At 33.3% G+C, this 27,174-nt stretch overlaps 2 protein-coding genes, 2 non-coding genes and 1 pseudogene across 6 annotated transcripts; 2 read left to right on the top strand and 3 right to left on the bottom strand.

The window, feature by feature from the left end:
- Positions 1-284: 284 nt before the first annotated feature.
- Positions 285-370, bottom strand: LOC129310233 (small nucleolar RNA R44/J54/Z268 family). The gene has a single exon (XR_008593070.1). It is a non-coding gene; the product is annotated as a small nucleolar RNA R44/J54/Z268 family (small nucleolar RNA).
- Positions 371-1,056: 686 nt separating this feature from the next.
- Positions 1,057-1,129, top strand: TRNAA-AGC (transfer RNA alanine (anticodon AGC)). The gene has a single exon. It is a non-coding gene; the product is annotated as a tRNA-Ala (tRNA).
- A 4,169-nt stretch (positions 1,130-5,298) lies between these two features.
- Positions 5,299-6,482, top strand: LOC129310100 (chlorophyll a-b binding protein 4, chloroplastic). Its single transcript, XM_054951952.1, has 3 exons — positions 5,299-5,576; positions 5,669-6,084; positions 6,180-6,482. Exons 1-3 carry the CDS (start codon positions 5,359-5,361, stop codon positions 6,314-6,316), a joined length of 771 nt encoding a protein of 256 aa, XP_054807927.1. The 5' UTR covers positions 5,299-5,358; the 3' UTR covers positions 6,317-6,482.
- A 3,855-nt stretch (positions 6,483-10,337) lies between these two features.
- On the bottom strand, positions 10,338-15,908 carry LOC129309292 (vacuolar protein sorting 38). Of its 3 annotated transcripts, none has more exons than XM_054950807.1 (6): positions 15,493-15,905; positions 14,209-14,415; positions 13,886-14,066; positions 13,576-13,724; positions 11,553-11,780; positions 10,338-10,730 (listed from the first exon to the last, which is right to left on the bottom strand). In XM_054950807.1, the coding sequence occupies exons 1-6, from the start codon at positions 15,670-15,672 to the stop codon at positions 10,608-10,610; spliced, it is 1,068 nt and encodes a 355-aa protein (XP_054806782.1). In that variant the 5' UTR covers positions 15,673-15,905; the 3' UTR covers positions 10,338-10,607. The 3 variants fall into 3 exon arrangements, with proteins under 3 accessions (XP_054806782.1, XP_054806784.1, XP_054806783.1); XM_054950809.1 differs by having other exon boundaries at positions 14,209-14,437; positions 15,493-15,634; XM_054950808.1 differs by lacking the exon at positions 10,338-10,730 and adding an exon at positions 10,826-11,082 and having other exon boundaries at positions 15,493-15,908.
- Positions 11,641-13,049, bottom strand: LOC129309294 (low affinity inorganic phosphate transporter 1-like; annotated as a pseudogene).
- Positions 15,909-27,174: the final 11,266 nt, after the last annotated feature.

Genomic DNA, 27,174 nt, shown 5'->3' with positions numbered 1-27,174 from the left:
AGAGGATTTTAAAGCCTTGTGGCTTGTAATTTAGAGGAAACAGATTCTGCTACTGGAAACCATCATACCGGAAATTCATGCGCAGGCAATAACATCAATTCATCATCAAAGTTACACACAGCTAAACTTTCTTCAAGACTCTATTTGCACCAGTGACAGGTGAAGAAAGCGAAGAACAAACAATTAAGCAATCAATTCCAAAATGAAATGCACCAGTCATAACAAACACTTGACGCAACTCGACATTTGAAGACAAAAACGCGAGTACGAAAAGATTCAATGTCAGTGCATCAGAGAGATTCCGAATAGATGAAGTCATCAATCTCCTGAGGGTGCTGATGTCCCTGTCTATTTTGTCATCATTTGCACATCAGAAGCCCTTTCGCGCACGCATTTATTTGTAAATATACATGCATTTACACCACTGGTGTGTCGATTCATTCAAGCGTCTAACATCATAAAAACCAATTGCAAATGAAACAGAATAAGAGAATATTTGAAGAGGTCGTTCCTCTCTGTGCCTTAGATAGTGTTTTATATCATAGAAATCAACTCTCTCGGAGTAAATTTATATAGCCATCATGGGCACAGAAAGACGTCAAAGGAAGAAAAGAAATCCAATCACACCAAAGAAAATAAGATAAACCGGAAACGCAGATTAAGCCAATGCTAGAATGGGAGGATCGTACGCGACTTAAACCCCATAGTTCAGCCATGGGTATTAGGGTTTCTGCCGCCAGGGAGCACCCATTTTACAGAGCCAGAGCGCCCCAAAAAAATTGAATATTGAATTATGGATTCATATAGTATTATAAGCCCAACCATTAAGCCCCTTCTCTTCAGCGAATCCAGGACTATTTTCATATGAGCCTGCTTACCAATGCGAAGTTCAAGTCTACCCGTACAAATTTTTTCCACAACCAGTTGATGAGTATTTTAGTTTATGATCTATTTTTTTAAGCTTATTAAAAAAATTATAAAATGTTCAAAGTTGGATTTTACTGTTCATTTTCCAAGATAGAATATTTAAAGATAATCAGGCTTTGAGTCCAACAAGGGGATGTAGCTCAGATGGTAGAGCGCTCGCTTAGCATGCGAGAGGTACGGGGATCGATACCCCGCATCTCCATGATTTATGTTTTTGATCTTTTCATTCCGACAGCCGAGAGGCAACAAGTAAAGGGCCAACACATAGCAGAAGGCAATGCCTTCAAGTAGGCTGCTTCTTTCCGTCTCAAACCCTCCACGTAGCACAATAATACACGTCAGTCGTCAGGTGTTTACAATATAAAATATATATTTCCTCAAAATAACTCCTTTCTGGTTGCTTTTCTTGTTTTCATTTAGGAATATATCAAAGACGTCATGTAATGAATGCTGGACCGATTCATTAGTTATTAGAATGTATAGTGCTCAATGTTTCTCGCTCAAGTCATACATAAATGACTGAATAGTTTGTGGGCATGGAAACTTATCCAGTGAAGTGTCTGGAACGGAAATAGCAGCACTGATCACCGACGTTCGGGGAGCGGCGGATGTGAAAGCAGTTTCCATGAAAGCCACTGCCACAACCCACTGGCCTCGGATCGACAAAGCCTCTAACAGCCATATTGTCCTCCTGCCTGGTCCTTTCTATAGGGCTTATACATTGCTTTACTGTTTCATTTAGATCCATAGTGATGGCAGTGCTCGCAACTCTCCCCTCCATACTTGTGTTATTGGTTTACGCCAATCAGTTTCTGTTCATTGTGTTTTATCCTTCTAAATATAGAATTACTTGAGGTCGGGGAATTGATAATAATATCCTGATCGAGTTGAACTACCAGCTATAAGTAATTGTGGCATGACTTAATGCATGCTGGAGGTAGTGTACTTGTGTAGCTTTGGTTAAATCAAGTATCCTATATGTAATTGATCCTTTCATTCCTTTAACATAATCATAGACATGCTTTAATGCTTTAAAGTCATTAAAAGTTTGCTGCTTACCCCCTCGATCCCCACCAAAAAGGAAGTCTGAGAAAAGTCAACACTTCAGAGGGATTGCTTTATCATGAACAGGAGGACTTGGGGCGGACAAGTGATTGCAATGGAGTTCAAGTTTGATCAATTCTTCTGATATGATTATTGCAGATATGGGGTTGTCCTACCTTGTGTCTTCTGCCCCAATTTGAGGGAGATTGAATGGCAAGGTTCATGAAAATCACGAGTATTGCAGATAGCATTAGCGCTCATTCTCACTTACTGGAATGTTGGATTAGGGTATGTCATCGTCCGTGCGGGTTAACAGTGTCACCACACACAACGTCATTGGCCTTCTCGTGCAAAATGTGGTCAATGGTAATTTTATATATCTTACAACTCTTGAGTTTAAAAATAACATAAGAAATGTTTTTTTCTCAATGTTTTTTACAAATATCACATTTAAAATGTTTAAAAAAACGAAGAAAAAAAATTGTGTCCCACTTGCACATGTCTCACTTAGGGGTGTTATGAGACGGGACGGGATTGAGACATTCTTGTCTCGAAAAAAAAGATCGAGACTAAATTTTAGTCTAATGTCCCGTTTCGTTAAGAATTGAGATAAGATCGGGACGAGATTAGGACATCTCACCATCTCGATAAATTGAACAATGTTAGAAAAATATATAGATAATAATATTTATTAAAATTTTAAATCTTATAATTTATTAAGTCTACAATTAAAACAACACAAGTGCATAAATCACAACAATTTAAAGTTAATTATTGAATTACATTAATCACAACTGCATATTATAATAGCAATTACAAGTAATCTCTAGGTTATAAGAGCAGCAACAATGGGCAAGCCAAGCACAACATCAAATCATTATTTTTTTTACTTTAGTTGCGATGTGCTAAACTAATTACTCATTCAAAAATAAAATAAGAAATACAATATAAATAAAAGTTATTAAATAAATAGATATAAGAATAAATTATATTAATATAATTAATATATTATAAAGAAAGATATAGCCATATTTACTCTATGTGATTAAAATCATTAATACAAAAAATTTTAGTTTTATATAAAAATTGCAAGTATTAAAATTATAATTGATATAATTAATATATTTAATGTATATTTTTAAAATAAAAAATAATATATATATAATATTCGGGACGAGACGGGACGTCTTGATGGTAATCCCGTGTCCCATCCCTTTCTTATCCTATCTCAATTGTTTTTGAGTTTGAACGATACTGAGCCAATTGAGACAAGTATAAACTGAACACTCCTAGTCTCACCCATGTACTTTCACTCTCTCTCTTCTTCAATCTCTGTATTAAAAATTGAGTCCCACCTCTCCTGTGGCTTGGTTTTTCACAATTCTCTCCCAAATAATTGACTTAAGCTCTCATCTTCTTCAAAGATTGATTTTTTTTTTCTCTCTCAATCAAATCTTAAAACTAGTAAATCCTCTCTAGAGAACCATAGGGGTGCAAAGTTTTTTTTTTTTTTTTTTCAAAAAAAAAGGGGAGGACAAGATGTTAAACAAACACCCATATGCATCTGCCTCCCTTGAAACAAACGCAGCAATGTCTTTATTACAAGATACATTTAAAAAAAAAAATGGAGAGTCCTTATTATAATAATTAAGTGAATTATTTATTACATTTTTTTAATATTGTCACAGTGTAAAGTTTGATGCAATTGCAATTTTTCAATTGGACTCCTTGGAATGCAAATGCTTTTAGATGTGGATAAATTTAGAAATTACTTCTGTATTCAAAAAAATTTAAGGATTTAACTATTTTTTTAATTAAATGATTAGAGATATCTCGTAATAAATATTTGAGGAAGTATAGTTTAAGCTACTTTTAATTTTTTCCACCAAAACTAATGAAAGTTAGTCACTTTATTAAATTGATCTTAAAATTGAATAAGTTTTCTATCCTCATTAATATTATTAATTTAAAAGTCAAATACTCATTCTCTCCTCTTTAGTCTTCATTGACGGCTATTTTTAAAAAAATATATATTAAATAGTCCAATAATTCATGCAAAATGACTTATTTTACTATTTACGACCACAAATTTTTTCTAGGAAGTCACTTATATTTAGGACTAGAAACCCAGGGGAGTACATATTTTAGCAAATTTTGTAAATTAACGTTTGGGCTTGACATTTTGTTAATTACTCAAACTCCACATGGTTGCCACATTAAATTTTAATGGCTTCAATATACAATTTTGTTGAGGATGGATTCATTGGAGGTGGGGATTGAGATTAAGGATCAATGAAAAGATATTTGAAAAAATGGATCAAGAATTCTATAACAAAAAAAATATGAAGAAAAAAAGTGCTGAGTACGAAAAAAAAATGCAGATTTCTAACCAAGTTTTTTCTGAATTATAAAAAAAGAAAAAATAAATAAATCTGCATTTTATTTTTCATTTTTTACATTCTAGCTTTCGTGTTCTGTCTTTTTTTTTTATTATTATTATTCTGCGTCTTAGGCTACAGAAGTTTAAGTTTTTTACGGGCAGGTTTTTTCTATTTTTAAAATTATTTTTATTTTTAAAAACAGAAAAATTTAAAATTTTGTTTGGATAAATATTTTTCATTCAATTATTTTTAAAATTATTTTTATTTTTTATTTTTTAACAACAAAGAAATATAAATAACTTTAAATTATTTTTACTTTATTTTTTTTATTTTTAAAATATATTATATTTTATTATTAAAAATTATACTTACCTTGACTAATTTATATTATTAATCATCATTATTAACTGTCTATAATTATCACTATCAGTCTATTTTTTAAATTTTAAAAATATTTTTTAATTAACATAATCAAATAAATTTTTATTTTATTTTTTTAAAAATCATTTTTAAAAACGTATTATAAAAAAATTCTAAAAATAAAAAATAATAACAAAAACTAAACAGGTCCTAAATTTGTGAATGTACCCTCATTCCCAAGCTGTCCTTCCAAAGAAAAATAGAATAATGGCCAATTTGGCACAGTTATCCAAAAAACTCTGCTGACCCAGCCACGTTTTCACCAATGATTGGATGACAATCTCACCATCAACCATCAGATTTCCTCTAAAAATCCTCCGACGTGGCACCAGTGGTCCCACAGTATTCAGCTTGAGCCAACGACAAGGAAGATATAGATTTGCGGATAGGACTCCCAGATAAAAGGATAAGCCACAGCGCATTCTCCACCGTCCGATCCCAAATATTGCCAATATCAACCGTCCACCACCCATGACGCACAACGACCACAAGAATGCTTGTCAAATGAAATACAAAGCCGCTCCCACCATCCCGACATTTTCATCTACCCACTCCTCTCTTTATCTGCCTTCGCCGGAAATAACCCATGGCCACCGTCACCACCCAGGCTTCCGCTGCCATCTTCCGGCCGTCATGCTCCTCCAGATCCGGATTTCTCACCGGGTCCTCCGGTAAACTACACAGGCAAGTTGGTTTCAGAACCGTGGCGCCTCCTTCCTCTGCCTCTTCCTCCTCTTTCAAGGTTCAAGCCAAGAAGGGAGAGTGGCTTCCTGGTTTGGCCTCACCAGCTTACCTCAATGGAAGGTACGTGCTTATTATACACGAACAGTCCCTTAAATGCATCACCATCAACAGTGACTAAAACATGTTTGTGTTTTGATGTGTTGTTATAATAGTCTTCCTGGTGACAATGGATTTGACCCTTTGGGGCTAGCAGAGGACCCAGAGAACTTGAGGTGGTTCGTTCAAGCTGAGCTGGTGAACGGAAGGTGGGCCATGTTGGGTGTTGCAGGGATGCTTCTTCCAGAGGTGTTCACAAAGATTGGGATCCTCAACGTTCCTAAGTGGTACGATGCTGGGAAAGAGGAGTACTTTGCATCATCATCCACCTTGTTCGTGATTGAGTTCATCTTGTTCCATTACGTGGAGATCAGAAGATGGCAAGACATTAAGAACCCTGGAAGTGTCAACCAAGATCCCATCTTCAAGCAATACAGCTTACCCCCCAATGAAGTTGGATACCCAGGTGGCATCTTCAATCCCCTCAACTTTGCTCCCACACTTGAGGCCAAAGAGAAGGAACTTGCTAATGGTGAGTTCCATCTGAGCATACATGAATGATATGATAACATTTGTGTTAGGCATAGAAAGCTAACTGTGTTTGGATTTTCGTGAGTGTGTGTGCAGGGAGATTGGCGATGTTGGCATTTTTGGGGTTTGTGGTTCAACACAATGTGACTGGGCAAGGACCATTTGACAACCTGTTGCAGCATCTATCAGACCCATGGCACAACACGATTGTTCAGACTCTGAGGGGCAACTGATTAGATTGTTGGCCATGGCATTCAAACTTGTCATTAGTATTCTCTTGTGAAACAGAGTAAACGAATTTTGAGAGAGATTTGGGCCATCCGTTGCAAAGGAGCAACTCAGAAAACAATTATTTTCTATGTACAGAGGAACTTAAGATGGTTTTATCTTGTTATTTAACTCTGTTGCTCATCGGTTAATTTTATATGCAAAGAAACTAGCTTTCAATGCAGATATAACTCAAGATTTAAATCCAAAAGTCCATTGAAAAAATGCGTAAGCCACAAGCCACATGCGAACTCGGAACATAGTCAATCTTTCTACCTCCAACACTGTTTTATGGGTAAATAAAACGAATTGGTATGTTCAGCAAAAGAAGACGTCCCGTGCTGTTTCTCCAAATTCTTGTTGTGAGGTGCTTGAAGGTACATATCTGTGAAGCTAAGCACGAACTAGGTACAAGAACATGAAGTTGAAGTCTCCGAAGTCACCCAGAAAAAAGCTGAAAGTCAAATACAACAAAAAAAAAAATTCCTGAAATTTCCACTTTACCCACTGCTATCCATCATTGAGATGGAAGGATTGTCTCGCAGAAGTCAGTTAGGACTTGGGAATTGGTTAGTAGTTGGGAAATAGTGAAGCTGAATTAGTAACTGGTGGTGTGAATGAGAGAATGAAATGTTTGAGGTGGGTAATGATTGAATAATTGGAGGAGGTAATGTGATAACAGATTCATCAGATTTTAGAAGTTATTGTTGTCGCTTGAGGTTTGTTAGAAATGAGGTCCAAGATACCCCGTCTCACAAACTTGTAGGAGGCATTGGGGTTATGGGATTTAAAGTGCTTAGTAGTGTTCTTGATATTCTAAACTCAGCATCGCGTAGGCTTTATCAATGAATACAAAATAAACCATTATTAGAATACAACTATTATATTTGACCAGCCACAGTTAGTTTTAGTAGAAAGAGTGATAGTCCTTTAATTTTCCATTCGAGCCTGATTCGACTCGAATTCAAATAAATCGGACTTCAATGTGACTTTGGACACCGAGTGCTTTGATACCATAAGAATATGGCTGCTATAAATTATTGAAGATTTTATGCATGCTATTCTAGAACTTCAATCATAGATGTATATGCTATCCGGTTTTTACATGCATATATTGATAATTGTCATTTTCTTAATTAAAAAAAAAACTTAACGACGCTATTGCCGGGATTGAGTAGCAGAAAAGGTGGATCACTGAGCATGGTGTCCGACCATTTTTATCTCTCCATTCTGTTTCTTCTGAATACTTATTGGATTTGGATGTGTTCAAAGGGAAAAGATGTCATTTTATAATCTGAGTTAAGATGATATGATGTACAATAGATGATATATAAGATGGTGATCTAAAGTGCATCCAATTAGACTTCATATTTCTGCCCTAATTTGTGAGAATGTGGTGATCTAACCCCGAATTAGGAGGACATAGATTGCTCCTATAGATCTCTCCTTAATTAACACAATTTCTCTAAAATATAAATATAAATATACATTGATAAATGTCATTTTATTACTTAAAATTAAATGTATAGATACTTATATGCACCCTTTGATAAAATATATACAGTGTAACACATTTGTATCCATCAATATAAAAATTATTTGCCATTCTCTTGCAAATTAGGCACCACTGAACTTTATTCAAACACAAATTAACCCTAGCAAACAATTGATGCCAACTTTGATAATCACCCACTGCCTTCGATATAAAATTCCTCAATGCCCTTAAGGATTTATTTGATTTAAAAAGAGGAGAAGGGAGGTGAGGGAAGGGAGGGAGAGGGGAGCTACCCCTAATTTGGAGGGGACAAATTTTTCCTTCTATCCTCCTAATCAAAGGAGAGGAGGAGAGGGGCGCCCTTCTCTTCAACTAAACACATCTTAAGGGTATGTTTGATTCAGAGGAAGGAGAGGAGAGAAAAGGAAAGGTGAGGAGAGAGGAGGGAAGGGAGAGGAAGAGGAGAGGAGGGGAACTCCCCTCAATTTAGAGGGGAGGAGCCCTTCCCCTTCACTCCCCTCTTCTCCGATCAAACACATTTTAAGTTTTCACCCTCAGCTCCCCTCCTCTTCCCTCTCTTCCAATTAAACACACCTTAAGTTTTCACCCTCACAGGTCGATATCCACCATTCACGCACCCAGACCCACACACACATCAAACCAAGCTTGCCACTCGCTCGCGCCTGAAAATATCCAAGAAAAGAGGCCCGTCAATCACTTATGGCTGGTTTTGTATAAAGAAATGATTTTAGTGGAAATAAAAGTAAAAATGGGAGTAGACTTTAATGGAAGATTGGAAGATTGATGTTGACGTCAGAAGATTGGTCATCGACGGGTACTATCACCATCGAAGGTCTAGAGCATGCTGTCGAACGCGGGCCACCAACATCTGCACCGTCATTCTTCGATTGTTCAGTGAGGGAGGGTCTCGGGACAAAATGGTCAGAAAGTGCAGATCCAAAGAAGAGGAACCGGGCTCCTTAGGTATGGCGGTGGAACTCAGTTCCTTCGAATTTGATGGAACCCAATTTTTCAAGAAGTCTCTTCATTCATACCAAACACACAAAATTGAGTTCCACATCTACTTCCACTTCCCTCCCCTTAATTCCTTGCCACCAAACAGGGCATTAGCCATCGCATGGAGAACCCTTTGAATGAGGACACCCTGGCAGAGCACATCTTTGGAGGGCCCCTTGCAACGACCCACTTCCATTGGGGAAACCCTACGAGTGAAAAGGGAAAGTAGAGTTACGTGTAATTAACTGTGATGCCTGCTTGCAATTATATTTGTTTCTTTTTCAACGCCCCATAATTATATTAATTGATTGACTAATGCTTGGCACAGGCCAGCCAGACCTCCACATGAATAAAATCAAAGCGTGGCCTCCCCTTCATTAAGAGCTCCCAAATATCTCAATGTTTTTGTGAGTGTGTGAAAATGCAATATCTCTTGAGAACGCATCTCTTTCCTGCCTGCCAATTTGAGAGCTTACACGCGTCAATGTGAGATCCACCAATCGAATGGCCCTTACAAATATACTTGCAGTCTTGTAATTACCTACCCATTGATAAAGTTTTTACACCACCAACAAGACTCGAACATCCCTTTTTATAAGATATAGTCGAGTCCTTATTATGAAATATGAAATAATAATTAATTAGGATAATTAAACTTTATCTGAAATATTAAGATTATCTATTAAGAATATTTAAAAAAGGATATTTATCCGTTAAAGTCAAGATTTTTCATTTTCTTTATTGTTATCATAAATATTAGATTTAAATTTAAATTATTATTATTTTATTATTTTTAGAGTTTTATAAATAAAATTATATTTTTTATTTATGTTCAATTTTTAATATTATTAAATAAGAGTTGCTGAAAATTTGGGCCTTTTCCTATCTTTCTCTCACTTCCCCCTTTCTCTTCTCTCGCGCCCCCTTTTCCCTTCCTGTTTGACATCACCTTATCAGCTCAATGGGTATTCCGCAGAAGAGATAGATACCTGCAATTCTAACCTGTTTAAAATGTGAAAGTATTGACTGAAATGACAATTGGAGGCACCCGCCCTGCTTTTGCCATAATAGATCATTCAAGTCTTTACTGCGATAATCAGACCAAAAATCCAATTACTATATTCAAAGTTGGACAGCCAACATGATCATTGATTTGCGAACTTTTGGTGAGTGAAGATGAACGCCAATGTGCAGTGATTATGGATATAAGGAGATGGAGGTATTGGCACGTGCATCCTTTCTTCCCCTTTTAGTCACTTCTTTTTCATATTCAAACTATAGATATTTTCCCATGCAATTTTTATATATAAATGAAAAAATAATAATTTATTTTTTTCAAGAAAATTGAGTCTATTTTAATTTTTAACCTCTGTGAAAAAAATATTAAATGATTTAAAAAATAAAATTACATGAAGCCTGATAATGTGTGAAAAATATCAAAAGAATAAAATGTACAAAGAATTTGGAAGAAAACGTTTATGAATAGTACAACTCTCTCATTTAAGACGAGAAAAAAAGTGTCTAAACAAAGTGCAATCTCATCCCAGCAGGAATGAATCTAGCTTTATGTCCTTCACAAAAATTTTGTTTGAATCCTTTCGAAAGAATACCGAATCAATTACACGTGGTTTGTTTCAATTTTCATATCTAACAATGCTACATGTGAAGGTGCACCTAGAAAATTGCACCAGGGTAAGAATATGGAAAATTAATTTACAGCGTTGTCGGCGGTTGAAACAAAAACACTAGATCATGCTGTCTATAAATGTTGAAGACTGAATGATCCTTAAAAGCTCCCTCAAATTAGCCAAAACATGACTTGGTCCCAAACTCCTAGCACCAATGGAATTCAAGAGCTGCTCTAAATCCTAAAATCAGAAAAAGCGAGGAAGGGGCAAGAAGTCAAGTTTAGCTGGAATAGATAGTTACGAACAGTAACAGTAGTGATCACGCACACAACTCATACTTGAAAAAACAACTAAACTAGCGAGAAGGGCCCACTGTTAGTGTTAAGACAGTCCTGCATAATATCTGATGTATCATAAACACAAAAAAGCCTGAGCTAAAAGGTTATCAAACAATAACTAATCAAGATGCAAGACCATCAGTCCTGAAAGTATAAATCATTATTTCCACTCATACATGAAAAATCCAGGGAAGAAACTCTCGGTCTTCCAAGTGAAACTGGGGTTAGGGAAATTCTTCAAAGTATAATTTCTCCTGGCAGCCAACAACGCAACGTAAGGGAACGTCTAACATCTATATCTTCACTCGGAAGTTAAAAAATATGAACAAGACCTTTTTTTTAATCAACCCAGCAAATGAATGCTGGAAGCCTGGAACGAACTTCATGTGCATATAAAATGTGTTTCAGAGCTCTTTTCGCAAAAGGGATTGAATAAAAACAAAATACCATATAATACACACATTTTAAAAAAAAAAATACACAAACAAAAACATATATTGAACAAAAATGGGAAAATGGAGCAGAAAATATCAGTGAATAGCTAGTGTTCAGTCAATGATTTATAAAGCAAAACAACAAACTAGAGGAAGGCCATGCCTTCGATGTTAAAACATTTACCCTCAAGATAACAGTTTGCATAATAACTTGAATACTAAAGCAAATTTTTCTGTCTTTTTCCCCTTTTAATAAAAGTGAAAAAAATAACATTTTGAAAAAGATATACCTTGTTTAACAAGAATACAGCATAAGCTGCTCTTGTTGTGTCTTGACCCTCTAAAAAAAGAGGGAATGACATGTGCTTACTGTTTGTAATAGGCATTGTACTTGATGAAGAATCTGAAAATGCTAGATCCTTTGAAGGTGCATTGTCAATAATATATGAACGAGAACCACCCAATCGTACAGGATATCGCAAAGGAACTTGCAAGTAAGACGCTATAAGTGATACAGCCTGCCAAAAAATTAGCCTGATAAAGTATATCTCAACAGTTAATAGGTCAAGAGCCATGCAAAATTAAAAAAAGAAAAAAAAAAGTTAAATGGAGATTTGGACCCAAAACTATTGGCTTAGGACGATTTGAACCATAAACTCATATTTGGTGCATTTTAACCCCTAAACAATTACATTGGTAGTAATTTGGCCCCCAACGATAATTTAGACTGAACATCCATTAACTTGAGCAGTGGGGCCCATTAGGCATCTAACATCTCCCTCCTCTCTCCCCCTCTCACAGCATCTCTCTCCTCCCACTCCTCCGACATGCCCTTCTCCCATGAAGGTGAATCCAAGTGGCAACATCATTGACAGCTGCAACAGCCATGGCTGTGTCCGACATCGGTGATGAGGAGTTTGAGCTCAACCTTCTCATGATCAGCTTGAATCTCCACCTGCAAAACGTTCGACATATCAGCCATTGCTCTCTCTACGTTCTGGGCAACAAGTGCAATGTAATGAGCAGTCTCTGGCATCTTCATCCTCCAATAATAAGTCAATACAGCCAGCACCGATCCTGCCATTAGAATTATCCGCCAAACAAAGTCTACTTCAAGAAATGTTGACCAGCTGGATCAATCTGGTAAGGAGGAGCATCAAACATCAACTTAAATGCAGCTGATTGCAAACAAGCCACTGGTCAAAATCCCCAAACCCTGCATTGCAAAAATGATTGCAATGAAAGCACCACGAGTCTTCTTGTTAGAGTATTCAAACATGATGGTGGCAAAAAGTGGGTAGTCTCCGCCAATGCCAAAGCCAAGCCAGAAGTGGAAGCAGAGAGTTGTGATGACAGATTTAGGAGCGTCTCTGAAGGAAAGGCTAGAGCCAAGGCCACAGACGATCATCATCAACAAAGTCATTCCACATATAGTTTTTCAGCTGAGCTTGTCACCCAGCCAACCAAAGAAGAGTTGCCCAAAGAGTGTCGCAGAAGGCCACATCATTAACTGCAGCCTACACGTTGGGAGGTAGTGTCCCAAGTTTGAGAGAATTCGGCTCCTAGTGGTTAATATGACTGTACAGTTTGGTGATGAGGAAAATTGCAAAGAGGTTGGACGAATCTGTGAAAAAGCCCATTTCAGCTATGATGATTGTAGTGAAATGGTACCTTTGTGTTTTTACCACGTCTAACACATTCAACACTTGAATTTGTTGCTTCCCCATGATGAATGTATGTACTCGCCCCATATTTCCTTCTATGTTCTCTCTTTTTGAAAGGTTTGCCTTCATTGCACAAGTTGAGCAATGTCGGCAACATAGCCATGGCCTTCACCATGCTTGCCCATATTTGGCTATAGTTGATAATGGAGATGGAGGTCAATAGTGAAGAGAGGTGAGAGAGAGGGAGGAGAGAGCCAGGGACGCAAATAGAGAAGGTTAGAATGTGGGCGCCATTATATTTAGAAGCTAACAGCCATTAGTTTCAGATTAACGATGGGGGCAAAGATGCACCAACTTTAACTGTTCAAGGTTTAAAATATACCTATTACAAGTATAGGGTTCAAATCACCTCTAGATCTATACATCTAGGTTCAAATTTCATATTAAACCTAAAATAATGCCGTATTTATAGACACAAAAATTTAATACCATAACCATAACGAGAAAAGGAAATGACAATCAATTGACTTTGGCATATGTATACATAAAATATCAGAAAATAATATCACATCGTGCAGGTGTGGATTATTAATAGTCACATGATAGAAAAGGAAGCATTAAAAGATTATTTTGAGGCATCAGAACTTACGTGCGCAACATATCCTAGGGCAGTTGCAGACTTTTGAATTTCCTTTTTATCAGTAAAAAAGCTCATCTTCTTAAAAGACAACATAGTCAAATGCAGACCCAGAATTGTTAAGGATCCTTGATTAACAGGTTTAAGTTCAGCAGAATTACCTGGGTACACAAATAATGACAATATTAAAATTATTTTCAAAATATTTATCATCTAACTAGACATGATGACTTGACATCCAATTATTTTCAACATAATGATAACTTGGCACATGTATTGTTTGCATAAATAGAATAAGAAGATTTATTCAATTAACTCTTACCCGCTAGGCTGCCAGCAGGATATGCTTCAAGTTCTTGCTCTTGCGCAGGTCCAACCGAGAACTTCACAGGATATAGCATTGATATTTGAAATGCCATATATTGTTGCCTCAGTCTTAACATCTTTTGCAAATTTCTCAGTTGAACATAACCTTTTTCTTCAAACAGTATCCTATTTGATTCCTACATTGACAGCATAATCAGCTTTTAAATAACAACCACAAATGTACACAGAAAAAGGTGACACTCTTTAATCATAGAAAGAAATTGTGAGACAATTTTTGAATTAAAAACCTACTAGGTATTAGAATAAATGTAAGATCACCTGAAGCCTTCTTCTAGATACAGAAAGAGATGTTCCTGCCACCAATAATGATTCAACTTCAACACCAAGCTGCTCTTTCTTCTTGGTGGCATCCTCCTTTGCAATCCTGGAATGCATTGACACATTCTCCACCATTGCTTTCCTTGATTCAAGTTTCTGACGCATCTCCTCAAGTTCATATGACCTACTCAATGACTCACCCTTGACCTGCTCATGAAATTACCGCCCGCTAATATGCGGGCTCATTGATTAAGGCCACATTTATTTAGAATAAAATAACAATTGAAATAAAACAATCCTGAACGTTGTCTCAACAGAAACTCATAAATAGGACCCAATAGAAAAGGACGGAATGAAAAAGAAAACAGGAAAACAGGTACGTGATGCAAGATGTAGATGACAAAATTCAAGATTACTCAACATCACCATCGACCAGATTAAAAATATCAAACCTTGTGCGCAAAATTTGTAACTGACCTAGATAAAGTTGGAAAGACATGTAACTTTTCCTTCTATCTTTGTCTAACTGTTACATACACATGCATGCCCGAGCAAACAGAGATAGAAAGCTAAAAGAAACAGCAAAGCATAATCATACATTTTTCCCTCAAGCTTTAAACAAACAGATGAAACAAGCAACGACAAACAGTGTTGCCAAACCCCGCACTTTGGTAGATAAGTCACGGTATGATTAAATGAACATTGATATATGAAACAGTTCATGCAATATGAAGGCTCGCCTCTATTTCTGCGCTTAGGAACATTTTTAACATTTTGTATTCCTCGTCTTTCATTAATCTTTTTGTTTAAAGGGATTGTCCTATCATAAAAGATTTAATAAATTTACATGAAAAATCCTTCGCCTCAGCCCACGCCCACGGTATAATTTATAAAGCACCCCTAGCCTCGTAAAAACAAACTCAGGCACAACCATTAAAATCCCAGGGAAGCATAGTTTAAAAAGAAGAAGAAGAAGAAGCGAGCGAGCAGTATTCTTCTAATTTTGTGATAAATTAAGTCAATTTTAACTCAACCATGTACAATTTGCGAATTAATCCGCACGAATTTCCCATGGTCAATGCATTGTCCATAAAATATTGTATCATAACTCTATTTCACAGCTAAAACCAAAATGAAGAAACCCTATGCCTCATCTCATTTACTCCTCGGCAGCGCTACTTAGTTTCTTGTACTCAAAAGTTCTCTCAATTTACCCATCAACACGGAGACCTGAATGAGAAGTAGGAGAAAGAACAAATTTCTTGAAACACACCAAAACTCTACCTGAATAAGGTGGTCGAGCTTCTGTTGAAGACATCGCTTCTTCTGCTTCGCTTCATAAAGGGCAGAAGAAAGACTCACCAGCCTCGCAAGGTGATGCTCGAAGTCCTCCCATTCTATCACTTTGGCATTATCTCGATCGGGTGCATCGGCGGCAGGGGATAAATTTCTATTTTGTTCCATCAAGACTGTGAGTAGAACGAAAGACGCGGGAATCCAAGAAGAGGGAAGGGATCGATCTCATCGTCCTGGAGTAAATAATTAATCAGCTCATCGACCCACCTCCCCGAGGATCCAAATTTTGTCGGAAAATTTGTTTGAATCGTTGGGAAAGATTGGCCAGGACCCGATTTGAAGATGACGAAGCAAAGACAGATATTCTGTTTGGGACGGGTAAAACACAGAAAGCAACTGGCGGTGGTATTAGATTTACATTTACCTCCCGCTGAGTCGACCGGCAAAGCACCATCACTCACGGCTCGCATCACCCCCAACAAAGTGTGTCTTAAATTTTTTAACTCTATATAAAATTTTATTTTTATTTTTTAATTTTTATAAAAAATATTTAATTATTAATTTTTAAATATTCACAAAACACTTTCAAATATTAATATATTAAATTCATTTTTTAAAAAAATAATAATATTTAATGTAAACAATAATCATTTAAAAATAATGACGTCAAATTTAAAGAATTAAAAATATATTTTATAAATTTATGAGATTAAATTAAAATTTTATATAAAATTAAAATATTAAAAATATGTTTTTGATAAAAAAAAATTAATTATTTAATTTTTATAATTTAATTCATCATGATTGAATCTTAATATTTTTTGTAGTAATCTCCATCCATCCCCTTGTTTCAAAAAATAACTGAGCCTCTTATAACTTGTCGTAAGTGAGTTTGTAATCAAATCAGTGCAACATTAAAGTGTGTGTTTGGATAAAAAAAAATTAATTTTTTATTTTAAAATTAATTTTCTGAATCAATTTATCCAAATAATTAAAAAATCAAAAATTAATTATGAGGTAAAATGTGCGTTTTTCTGTAAGCTCTCTCCATTAGTTTTATGCAAAAAATTGATTAAAAATATTGAAAAAAATTATAAAAAAAGTCTAAAAAAATTATAGAAAAGACATAATATTAAATAAAAATAAAATCAAACTCTCTTCTCTTTACTTTTTTTAATAAAATTTAAATTTTATATTCTTAAAAAATTAATATTTGATATTTAAGAATTAAATTATATAGAAATTTATATAATTAAAATTAATTATGATTAAATTATTCAAATTTTTTTAATTTTATTAAAATTAATTTTAAAAAATAATATTCAAACAGGTTACATTATAATATAATTAATTATGATTAAAATTTATTATTTAATTAATTATTTTTATAATTTATTATACTCAATTAAAATTTAAACAAACGCGAATTAAATTCTTGGGAAAGACAACGGAGACACAGGTGAGAAAAGTCAGGCCTTGTTTGGTATGATGGAAGAGTTTTTGATGGAATCGGAATCGGAATTGGAATTGGAATCGGAATTGGAATCAGAATAGAATTGAGTTATAAATGTATGTTTGGTATGAAGATGGAATCTGAATATAATATTAATAAATATATGTATTTAAAATAAATAAAGACCAAAATGTCCTTATAAAAAAATAAAAAACTCAACCATCATGATGGAGTGTGTATGTGGGGCACTTATGATAATTTTATGAAATTGTGGCAATTCCATCATGATGAAGATGAAATTAAATTCTAGGTATTTTGATAAAATTGAAATTCATAAGGAATTGGATTCATGCATACCAAACAAGTGAAAACATGATTTCAATTTTAATTTTATTTCTCTTAAATTTAATTTTAATGTACCAAACATGACTTCAAGACAGAGGATTTCAAATCATGGAAGGCGAGAAACCAGAGATAGACAAATACGATTTTGAATAGGAATGAAATCAGAAAGCAAAATGACAGTCTCTACTAACGCTACGTCTTCACAAATCAGAAAGAAATCTCACTTTCAAACTGCAACATTTATTGTCCTGTTTGTGTTTTGTTTATAAGTGGGGCATACTATTTGATTTCACAGGAGGTAAATTTTTAGGGAGAATTTTATAGAACTCTGTTTCAGATTTGTTTTTCATAAGTTGAGTATGCTATTTGAATGTTTCATGAAGAGGGTTGGATCTTGAATTAGATACCCTTTTATATGTTTTTTCATTTGTTTTGCTCTTAGATGCTTCCTTATGCAAAATTTTTTTTCTGAGGAAGAGTATTTTGTCTTTTGTTATGCAATTTGCAATTTAAACAGAGAATAAAAACTAAGTGTGTGTTTAGTTTTTAATTTATCAAAAATTTATTTGATGAAAATTCATTTGATAAAAATTAATTTAATAAAATTCAGTTATTGTAATAAAATTTATATTTAAATATATTTTTTTAAAAGTCAGTTTAGTATACCAAAAATTAATTGAATTATGATGGTAAAATGTACTTTTGAATATACAATTATTAAAAAGGAGATTAATTTATAATAATTTATAATTTTTATTATATAAATATAATATATTTAAAATATTTAAAAAAATATGATAAATATTTTAAATGACATAAAATTTAATCTGCAATGCTAAAAACTTGATATCTAGTTATTTGTGCTTTTTTAATTTATAATTTTAAAAAATATGATAAAAATTTATAATTTTTATTATACATTGATGCTAAAAATTAACATGATTAATTATTCAATTTATAATGCTAAAAAATTGATATATAATAATTATTATTATTGAAATAATAATTATATTTTTAATGAATTAACTATTTTTTAAATAAAAAAATAAGAGATTAAACTTAAAATAGTATGATCAAATAACATCCTATTTTTTAAATTTACTTTTTAAGTTATGTTTTTCAAATTTAATTTTTAACCACTATTTATATGTATTTTCAGAATATGCTTTCCTACAATATATTTTATCCAAACAACTTTCAATAGTTTAAAAATAAAATTTCACTTTCTAAACATAAAATATAAAAAAAATTAAATGAGTCCTAAATCTTGGCCAATTCCTTGCAGACATTTGGCTTGATATGGTGTGCTCCATTTAGAATTCATGAAATTAAATTATTATCCTCTGCAAATAAAAGCTCTCTCTCTCACGAATGAGCTTTCTTGGAGAATCGCCGTGTACTATGTTATCCAGTTCCCAATTGTTAAAAACCTTCCTCCTCTTCTTTCGATGCTGTCTTTCGTTCAGCACTTTCTAGATTCGCAATTATCTTCTCTCTGAATTCTTCTATTTCGTCTAGTTTTAGAGGACCTTGAGGCTTTTCTTATAATTTTTTTCGACAATTTAAATACTCACTCTCAACTCATCTTATCTTACGTGGCCTTGATCTGGCTACCAACTCAGCAATTTTTAACATCGTTAATTGCTGCTAGTGCCACATAAGATGAGTTTTTAGGACTTAGATATTTTTTGAAACAGAGGGAAGGATGGAGATAATTGAGAAAAGTATAAGGATGGAATGGCGGGGTTAAAGTATAATGATTGAACTACTCTCTCCATTTTTATATATAAAAAAAATTATATCATACAATTTTAAAAAATTAATTAACCATAATAATAATGTCTAAAAATAAAAAATGAGAGTAAAATTCTCTATATTAATTAATATAAGTATGCATTAATTATTTTTCGTTAATATTAAGAGTAATTTAAAAAAGTATAATAAATATTTATTAAAATAGATGATTTTACTTATATAAAAAAGTGATAATTTTTTTTACAAATAAAAACACAGGGTACAAATTCCATAAAATTATAAAAATTAAATAATTAATTTTAAAAAAAAATAAATAGAAAGAGAGAGAGAGATAGAGTGCACCCTCCCCATACGTGTCAGTGAGGGTAGGTGCGGTGGGCACAATTTATGTAAGCTGCAAATAAAGGATCAACTCAACCTTATTATACAAATTTTGTAAAAGTTTACTCGTCTCATTGGCCAGAATTTGGTGTTCCCTCATTGGTATAATTATACAAATCTTATAAAACTCATCCCATTAGCCAAATTTTGGTGTTCCCTTATTGGCTAGGATGTAATTTCCTAAGGTCATTTCTCTTCTCTCATTGGCTAGATTCATTTACTATTAAGATCATGATGGAATGGGATGGAATAAAATGTATCCCCTTCTCTCTCCCTACTTATACACATTCATGGCTATTTGTCACGGCCATGGTACTCCTCTAACCACGTCAGTCTTTGCATAATTAACCTTTTAATCTTTGTTAAGACAGTCAAATTCTCAGAATGTAAAGGTAAAGGAATTAAAAAATTTAAACACAAGAAAAAAGAGAGCTTGAATGAAAAAATTTAAAAATTTAAAACTTTACTTGGTTTGCTTGTTATTTACAAATGAGGATGAGAGGATATTTATAAATGTTCTTCTTATTTTAGAGTTTTCTTACTTCCTTAATAGACAGTGAAGATTAATTCAATCCTATAATTTATATTCATTTTTTAGAGTGTTTCATAAAAATATTTATAACAAATATATATATATATATATATATATTTACAAGGATGTTTTTAGAAATTAAAATTTAAAATATGTGTAAAATATTTTAAAATATTTTAAATATTTTTATATTTTTTATGAGTTTTTATAACTTTTTAAAAATTTTTAAATTTTTTTAAATATTTTTAAATTGATTTAGATACTTCTAAAATATTTTAGAACATGTTAAATTTTTTTTGAACGTTCTGACCTCTTTTGAAATTGCTGCATTGTTTTGGACGTCTCCGAAAGCACCTAACCTCATACTTTCTTCTCTTTTTGAACAGAGGTTCTGACATACTGCTTTAACTCATCCGGTTTTGTACTTTTTTCCGAGGTGATTCAAAATTCAAAATTTTGATTTCTCTCTGCATCGTCTCCATGTATGATTCTCTACTATCATTCTCTACATTTTTCTCATTTCGCCGCAATCTCTCATTACAAATCGCTTTCCCTGCAGTCTCTCTCTCTCTCTCCTCTCGCATCTGTCACTTTGACTTGCACTGCTCGGAAGTGAGACTCGTTGCGGGTCTCTCTCTACCCTCAGGTTCTCGGTGCACTCACTCACTCGCACGGCGACCGGTCCAAATCTTCAAGATGTTCCATCCTCTGATATTTATTCCATTTCTCTCATCGGCTTCCGAGATGTCCATGATACTAATCGCTCTCTCACCACCTGAGTTTCTAAATCGTTTCACCTCTTCCAGCTCACGCTTTTGTTAATTGCAAGATATATGGGTTGTTTATATTGTGTATCAACTATTTTATTATTTTAATTTTTAATTTAACGTCATCTCCTCTAAATCGTTTCTCTTTTTTCTCTTTCATCTTTCTTATTTTTAAGATCTGACGATTGATCGGATTTATGCTCTGTCAGAGCTCCGTGAAGGTCACATGTCCTGTGCAGAGAGGTTCTCTTCCTGGATGCTGATATTTCCATGCATTGCACCGACAGGTTCCTTGAGTTTCGACCAGATACGAGAGGTCGTGAGCGAAGTGGAGAAGATTGAAGCTTCATTGATGATTCTCTCTTCTCGACTAGTACTACCTCAGGGTCTTGGAGATGACAGGTAGATGCTTATGCCTGGGACAGTAATCAGTGATTACTGTCACGGATTGTTTTCTTTTTCTTTTCATCATAAAGATGAGATTGTTAATGTTATCATAATTCAAAGTAAAATAACAAAAGTAATGCATCAACGCTCGTATCCATTCGATTGGATTTCATGTGTTTGTTTCGACTAATCAATTATGTTTTAGAACTGCATCATATTGTTGAATGATCAATCTGACTTGATTCTGACTTCCTGTTGCTGTCTACTTTTACTTGCTAGGATCCTCGTGCTATATTGGTTGGCCTTATTATTTAAAATGTAATAAGCTCAAACTCTCGAATGTAACTAACAATTTTACAACGAACATCTTATCTCACCAGAGTTTGGTTCTCGGATGTCATGGACACGTGTGCTACCGTTGCAAGTGCCTCCCTCAGGTGACTTCTATCCGTTTCAATTCTTTCATTAGCTCAGAAATTGAATTTGGACCCTCCAAATCTTTTGCATGATAAAAGTGAAAAAGGCAAAAAGGGTTGAGGGAGTGAAGGATGAATTGAAATTATTTCAGTATGCCATTATCTCTTCATCTTTTTTCAATTTTATATTTTTTTGCTCATTTCTCTGTTCTTTGATCTTTTGATACTCAAAATGATTCTGTCAAACTGCTGGAGCTTGATGCACTCTCAGATTATATCCATGGGTTTGCAAAATTTTTATGTAGTAAATATATATATATGCATTCAATCTCGTGTTATTTCTTCTTTTTGAATGTTATATAATGGCTTATCTATGATCAAGAGCGTTGGAAACAAAGAGTATAATATTTTGATCACAGGATGGCGCCTGAGGTCATGGATCGATTGCATGATTATGACTTCAAGCCTGTGATTTAGATATATTTATATTTTCTCCCTTTTAGGTGTCTAAAGTCCTGATGATAACATTCAGTTGAAAATAAAGCTTTATTTCTTTTTACTTTAATCCCATCTGCTCATTGGTCAGATTACTTTAATCTAAGGTGAATTCTGTTTTCTCATTGGTTAATTTATTTTAATATCTCATTTTTTAATCCCATCTTCTCTTTTTTATTAGTCATGCTGCTATATCTATTTTTCTTGAAACATTTAGGATCAGGCAAGTTATCTTCTATTGGCATGCCAGAGGTTAGGTGTTATAATTGGATCCATTAGTTTAGCATAGAAGCACAATAGTTCTGTACAAGAGCTGGGGGCACGAAGATAGTGCACAAGCTTTTTGTGATAATTCTGGTAATGTTCAGTGTTCGTTATGTAAAGAAGTGAACCTGTGTTAGTTCTAGAATGATTGAGAAGTGCTGGAAGTATTGCTAGGTCTGGCAGTTCAGCCCACCAATTTGCTTCAGCTTCTGCGTCTACAAATTTAGGTTTTCTTTTTTTTTTAAAATATTATTAGGAATTATTAACATACGTCCTACCTTTAGGTTAGTATTTTATTGATTTTTATTGCATTCAAATATAAAGAAATACAGATTTAGGGATTCATTATGAGCTATCTATATTGCTGCTGCTGCTTGTACTAGAACTAAAAATTGACAGTTAGACTCTAAATAGTTTATGGTAAATTGAGCATCTGCTTTGTATGTAGTGCATTTTGGATTTATGGTTTGAGTTGTTAGTAGTTTGTTGATCTACTTGTGTTGTTTTTGTAGGTTAGATTGTCTACGATGGATGAACGTGAAGGCAAAAGGGGTGGTTTGTTTTCAGGTATTTGTGACTTAGGATGTTGTTTCTGAATAGGATATCATTTTCTTGATTCAATTGTATTCATATTATATCATTTATTTATTCATCGAATTCTTCTGCTATTTGCTTTCCATTTTTTAAACATCATCATCATCATTATTAACACAGGCTCTTTCAGATACTTCTACCACATCATTCTTATTCAAGAATGATGTTGTCGAGGTTTGTCACGAGTCCCACATTGGGGAACCTCACAAGTATTATGGGGTTTATAAATGTGAGGAGCTCTTCCACCTAACAAGCTAGTCTTTTGGGATGGGTTCTCCTTTTGGGTTTGTGCTCGTCACATTGGTGCTTTCATTGAGAGCCTGGTGTCACGGAAAGGGTTACCCACGGAGGGTTCTGACCGATCGAAGGCCAAGTGAAGTGCCGTGGAGTGAAGCCGCCGTGGACATTGGCTCTTGACGGGGTGGCATTGTCACAAGTCCCACATTGGGGAGCCTCACAAGTATTATGGGGTTTATATGTGTGAGGGGCTCTCCCATCTAACAGGTTAATTTTTTGGGATGAGTTATCCCTTTAGGCTTGTGCTCGTCACAAGGTTGTAAAAGGCTCATTCGTAGTGAGTTTATTTTCAAGATTTGACCTTGATTTTTGTTTTTCATGAAATGTTATTGTTTTTTATATTGATTGTAGACTCAGATATTTATATTGATTATGGATTTACTTATTATTGTTGTAGAGCCTGGATTTGGTTAAAATTTGGTGATGGAACCAGAAGGGAGCCCAACTGGATATACCTTTTCATAGGGCTTTCCAGCAACTGAAACTTGATTGACTCCATGTTTCTTCATAGCCATTTGAGCATAAAGAAGATCCATATCAGGAGTAGCAGCCAATGGAACATCACATATTCCACCTCCTAAAAGGAGCAGTTCTGGAACTAAAAGCTCCTGCAAAAAGACTACTACAAGGTCAACTATAGAAGTATTCTTTATAAGTTGTAACTAAGTTCAGCAGAATTTAAAGATCTTAGTGTGTGTGTGTGTGTGTGTGTGTGTGTGTGTGTGTGTGTCTTACCTTCTCGTAACATTTTGTTGATGCAAAGCAGCCAAATTTTTACCAATGAAATATAATTACTTATGCAGGTTATATGTGAAGAGTGTAATATTAGTTATGGTCTTATGGAGTAGTTACAAAAACTGAAGTTTGTTCGAATTATAGTTATAACTGGAAGACTACAATTTGTACTCTATAATCACTATGTTAATCATGCTGTAGTGAATTATTATAACTTCTTCTCATTCAACATCTTTTATGAATTATCCTTAATTGTAGCAAAGGTGTATCACAGAGACCTTAAATTAGCCAGTATGCTAATATTGATGTTATCTGTACTTAACTTTGAGGCTTCAATATCTCAAAATTCTGTCAGAAACCCATGAAAAGATGCAAGAACTTGCTAGAGATCGACAAACGGTGGGATGTGGAGACTTGGATGTTGAGGGTAGTGATAGAATACAACTATTTTCGTAGTCATTATATTTTCCCCTTAATTTCTCAAGTATGAATACAAATCTTGTAAAACTCATCCCATTGGCCAGATTTTGGCGTTCAATTTTAGAAATTGGGTGCCATAATTCAATGCCAATTGGGTCTGTTCGTAGTAAATTAAGAACTGCATGAACATAACCAATGCTTCGAGGGTGATTTTCCCAGCTTTCCTGCAATAAATGCGCAAGTAATGTTGTGGAGAAGTTTTTACGTGAATCTCGAGAGTAGTATTCTCAACCAATAAATTTGGAGTTGCTTCAAGATATTATGGGGGAAATGAATTTCCATGACTGTATTTGAAGTTCCTGCAAACATTCCTTCTCTAATTCCATACTTATGAGAAGAGAGTATTGATAGCTTTAACTTAGTTTAATGGCTACTGGAGAAATTTTCATTATGCAAACAAACTCAACTTATCGTTCACAGATTTTGATATACAAACTTAAAGTTGATACATGATTGCATTAATTTGATGTATAATTCAAATGGAAGCACCAGGCGCATAATCCAGAACTCCATGCCATTGATACCGCCACCAATGGTGATGAACTACTGTACTACTGCCCAGAGAAGGAAGGAAATCTCTACTAGGCTCCATTATAATTTATAAAAATTAATGTTTATTGTCCTTTTGTTTTTTGTAATTAAAACAGTAGAAGTTTCCCCATGTGTTTTAAGTTTGATGTAGACCCCCATACGGATGAATATGTAATTGTAAACCTTTAAAAAGCAATTATTTCATATGTAAAACATTCAAGGGATTTGGCCAAGTTGAAATAAATATATCGTTTATGCAATATATAGGATAAACTCTAATTGGAGTCTTTCGATGAAAGAATTACAATAGATCTAAAGAAATTAAAAGTTACCTTCATTGTCTATTATCTTCCTCTAAAATGTGATTGCATTGTCTGTGGGGATGAATCTTGAAATTCTTTTATGGGGCCATAACTTAAGTTTTATTTAAAAATCGAGGCTAAAAGTGATTTCAGCATTTTTCATTGAAAAACAATGTATAAAAGAAATTCTGAAGCATGGGAGCCACAGCCTTTGCTAGCCCCTTATATTTATGAAAATTGTCTAAATTCTTTTAAAACAATATAATAGTCATTTCGCCATTAAAAAGTATTAATTCAATTAGAATGTTGAAAGGTTTCCTATTTACCAGAATTACATTTAATGGAATTTTGTTTCACATAGATCCATGAAGTAACGTAAATTTTGAATTCATTATTATTTTATAAACATGAATTACATACTTATTGGCATGACTACAATTGCATGAAAAATAAGTACTGCAAATTAACATTTGAAGTAAATTTAGTCATAAACATTATTTAATAATCTAAATTAAGAATATGCATGATCTATTTGGTATTTTATATTTCTAGGAAAATTTGACATCTTTACATCAATATATTTAATGTCAAATACTCCCTCCGTCTTTATATATAAAATTTTTTTTAAAATTTTTTTAAATATAAGAAATTGTTGGTATATTTTTTTTTTTAATGAATGAATCATTATATCTTTATTAAATTAAAAAGAAAAAAAGATAAGTAATTTCATTAATTTACTTTAAAAAATATTTATTTTTTATTTACAATAATTAAGGGTAAAATTAAAATGTTACTATACTTTTAATTAAATAATTAATTTTTATTAGTTTGTATTATTCAGTTAAAAATATCTAATACATAGAGACGGAGAAAATAATACATTATCATTATTTTAATCAAAATTGATGATTTCATTTAAATTATTTATCATCCGTCTAATAATGCAACGCACGGGATTTGAATAATGTTTTTCTTTTTTTAAGGTTTGAATTATGACAAAATTGAAGGAGAACTGCTTATTATCAATGTCTTCTTTTTTAAAAGAATAAATATTTTCTATGCACCTTTATAAATACAAATAAGTTGAAAGTTGAGACAAATTCTCATCTTCTTTACTATCTTTCTATATGGCATTATTAATTATAAAACTATTACCAATAATACAAATTTTAAGAATAGATACGTAAAATATATTATCTAATTGTTCAACCATTTTTTTAACGAATCTTTGAAATTGTTAAAAATTCAAATAATATGCATGGCTTATTATAATTGAAAATAATTGAAATCTTTGGAGTTTTAATTTTGTAAACTATAATCAAGAATGCTTATGCATGACATTTTATATTAACTTCTAATGTTCATTTTTACCTGCTCCAACGAACATAAATGTTTGGCATTTTATTTATTATAATTGATATTGTAATGTGGTTTAATTAGTATCGATACAATGGACGGGATTTGATTTAATTAAAACAAGCCTACACGTATTGTAGTGTGGCCAGTTTATATTAATATACAAAAAATTTATTATTAAAAATTTTAAAAAATTTATCATTAATATACAACAATATATCATTAACAAATGTAATAAACTAGTCATAATATAAACTATAAAAAATATTAAACTGTTTACTTAATTTGATTTTACAGTATGAATTATACTTGCAAAAGTCTCTTTATAAATGTAGTAGAAAATGATTATTTTTTTTAAATGATTATTTTATTTCTAAAAATAACTATTTTAATGCACTTGATTGATAAATAAAATTGCAAAAAAGAAATAAAACATTTTACTGTTCATTTTAGTCATTTTCCTAATTAAAGGAGTAATTTCCCAATATACATAATAGCCACTAAGACAAATAAATCATTTTCCTAAAATGCTTTCTATAAGTTTCCAAGCCACACTACTAATTATCAATCATCAATATAT

This window comes from Prosopis cineraria, unplaced genomic scaffold, assembly GCF_029017545.1.
Source record: "Prosopis cineraria cultivar Desert tree isolate PC_DT_omini unplaced genomic scaffold, ASM2901754v1 PC4, whole genome shotgun sequence".
NCBI lineage: Eukaryota > Viridiplantae > Streptophyta > Magnoliopsida > Fabales > Fabaceae > Prosopis > Prosopis cineraria.
Note: the sequence above shows the minus strand (reverse complement) of the source record. Positions and strands in the feature narration are given on the sequence as shown.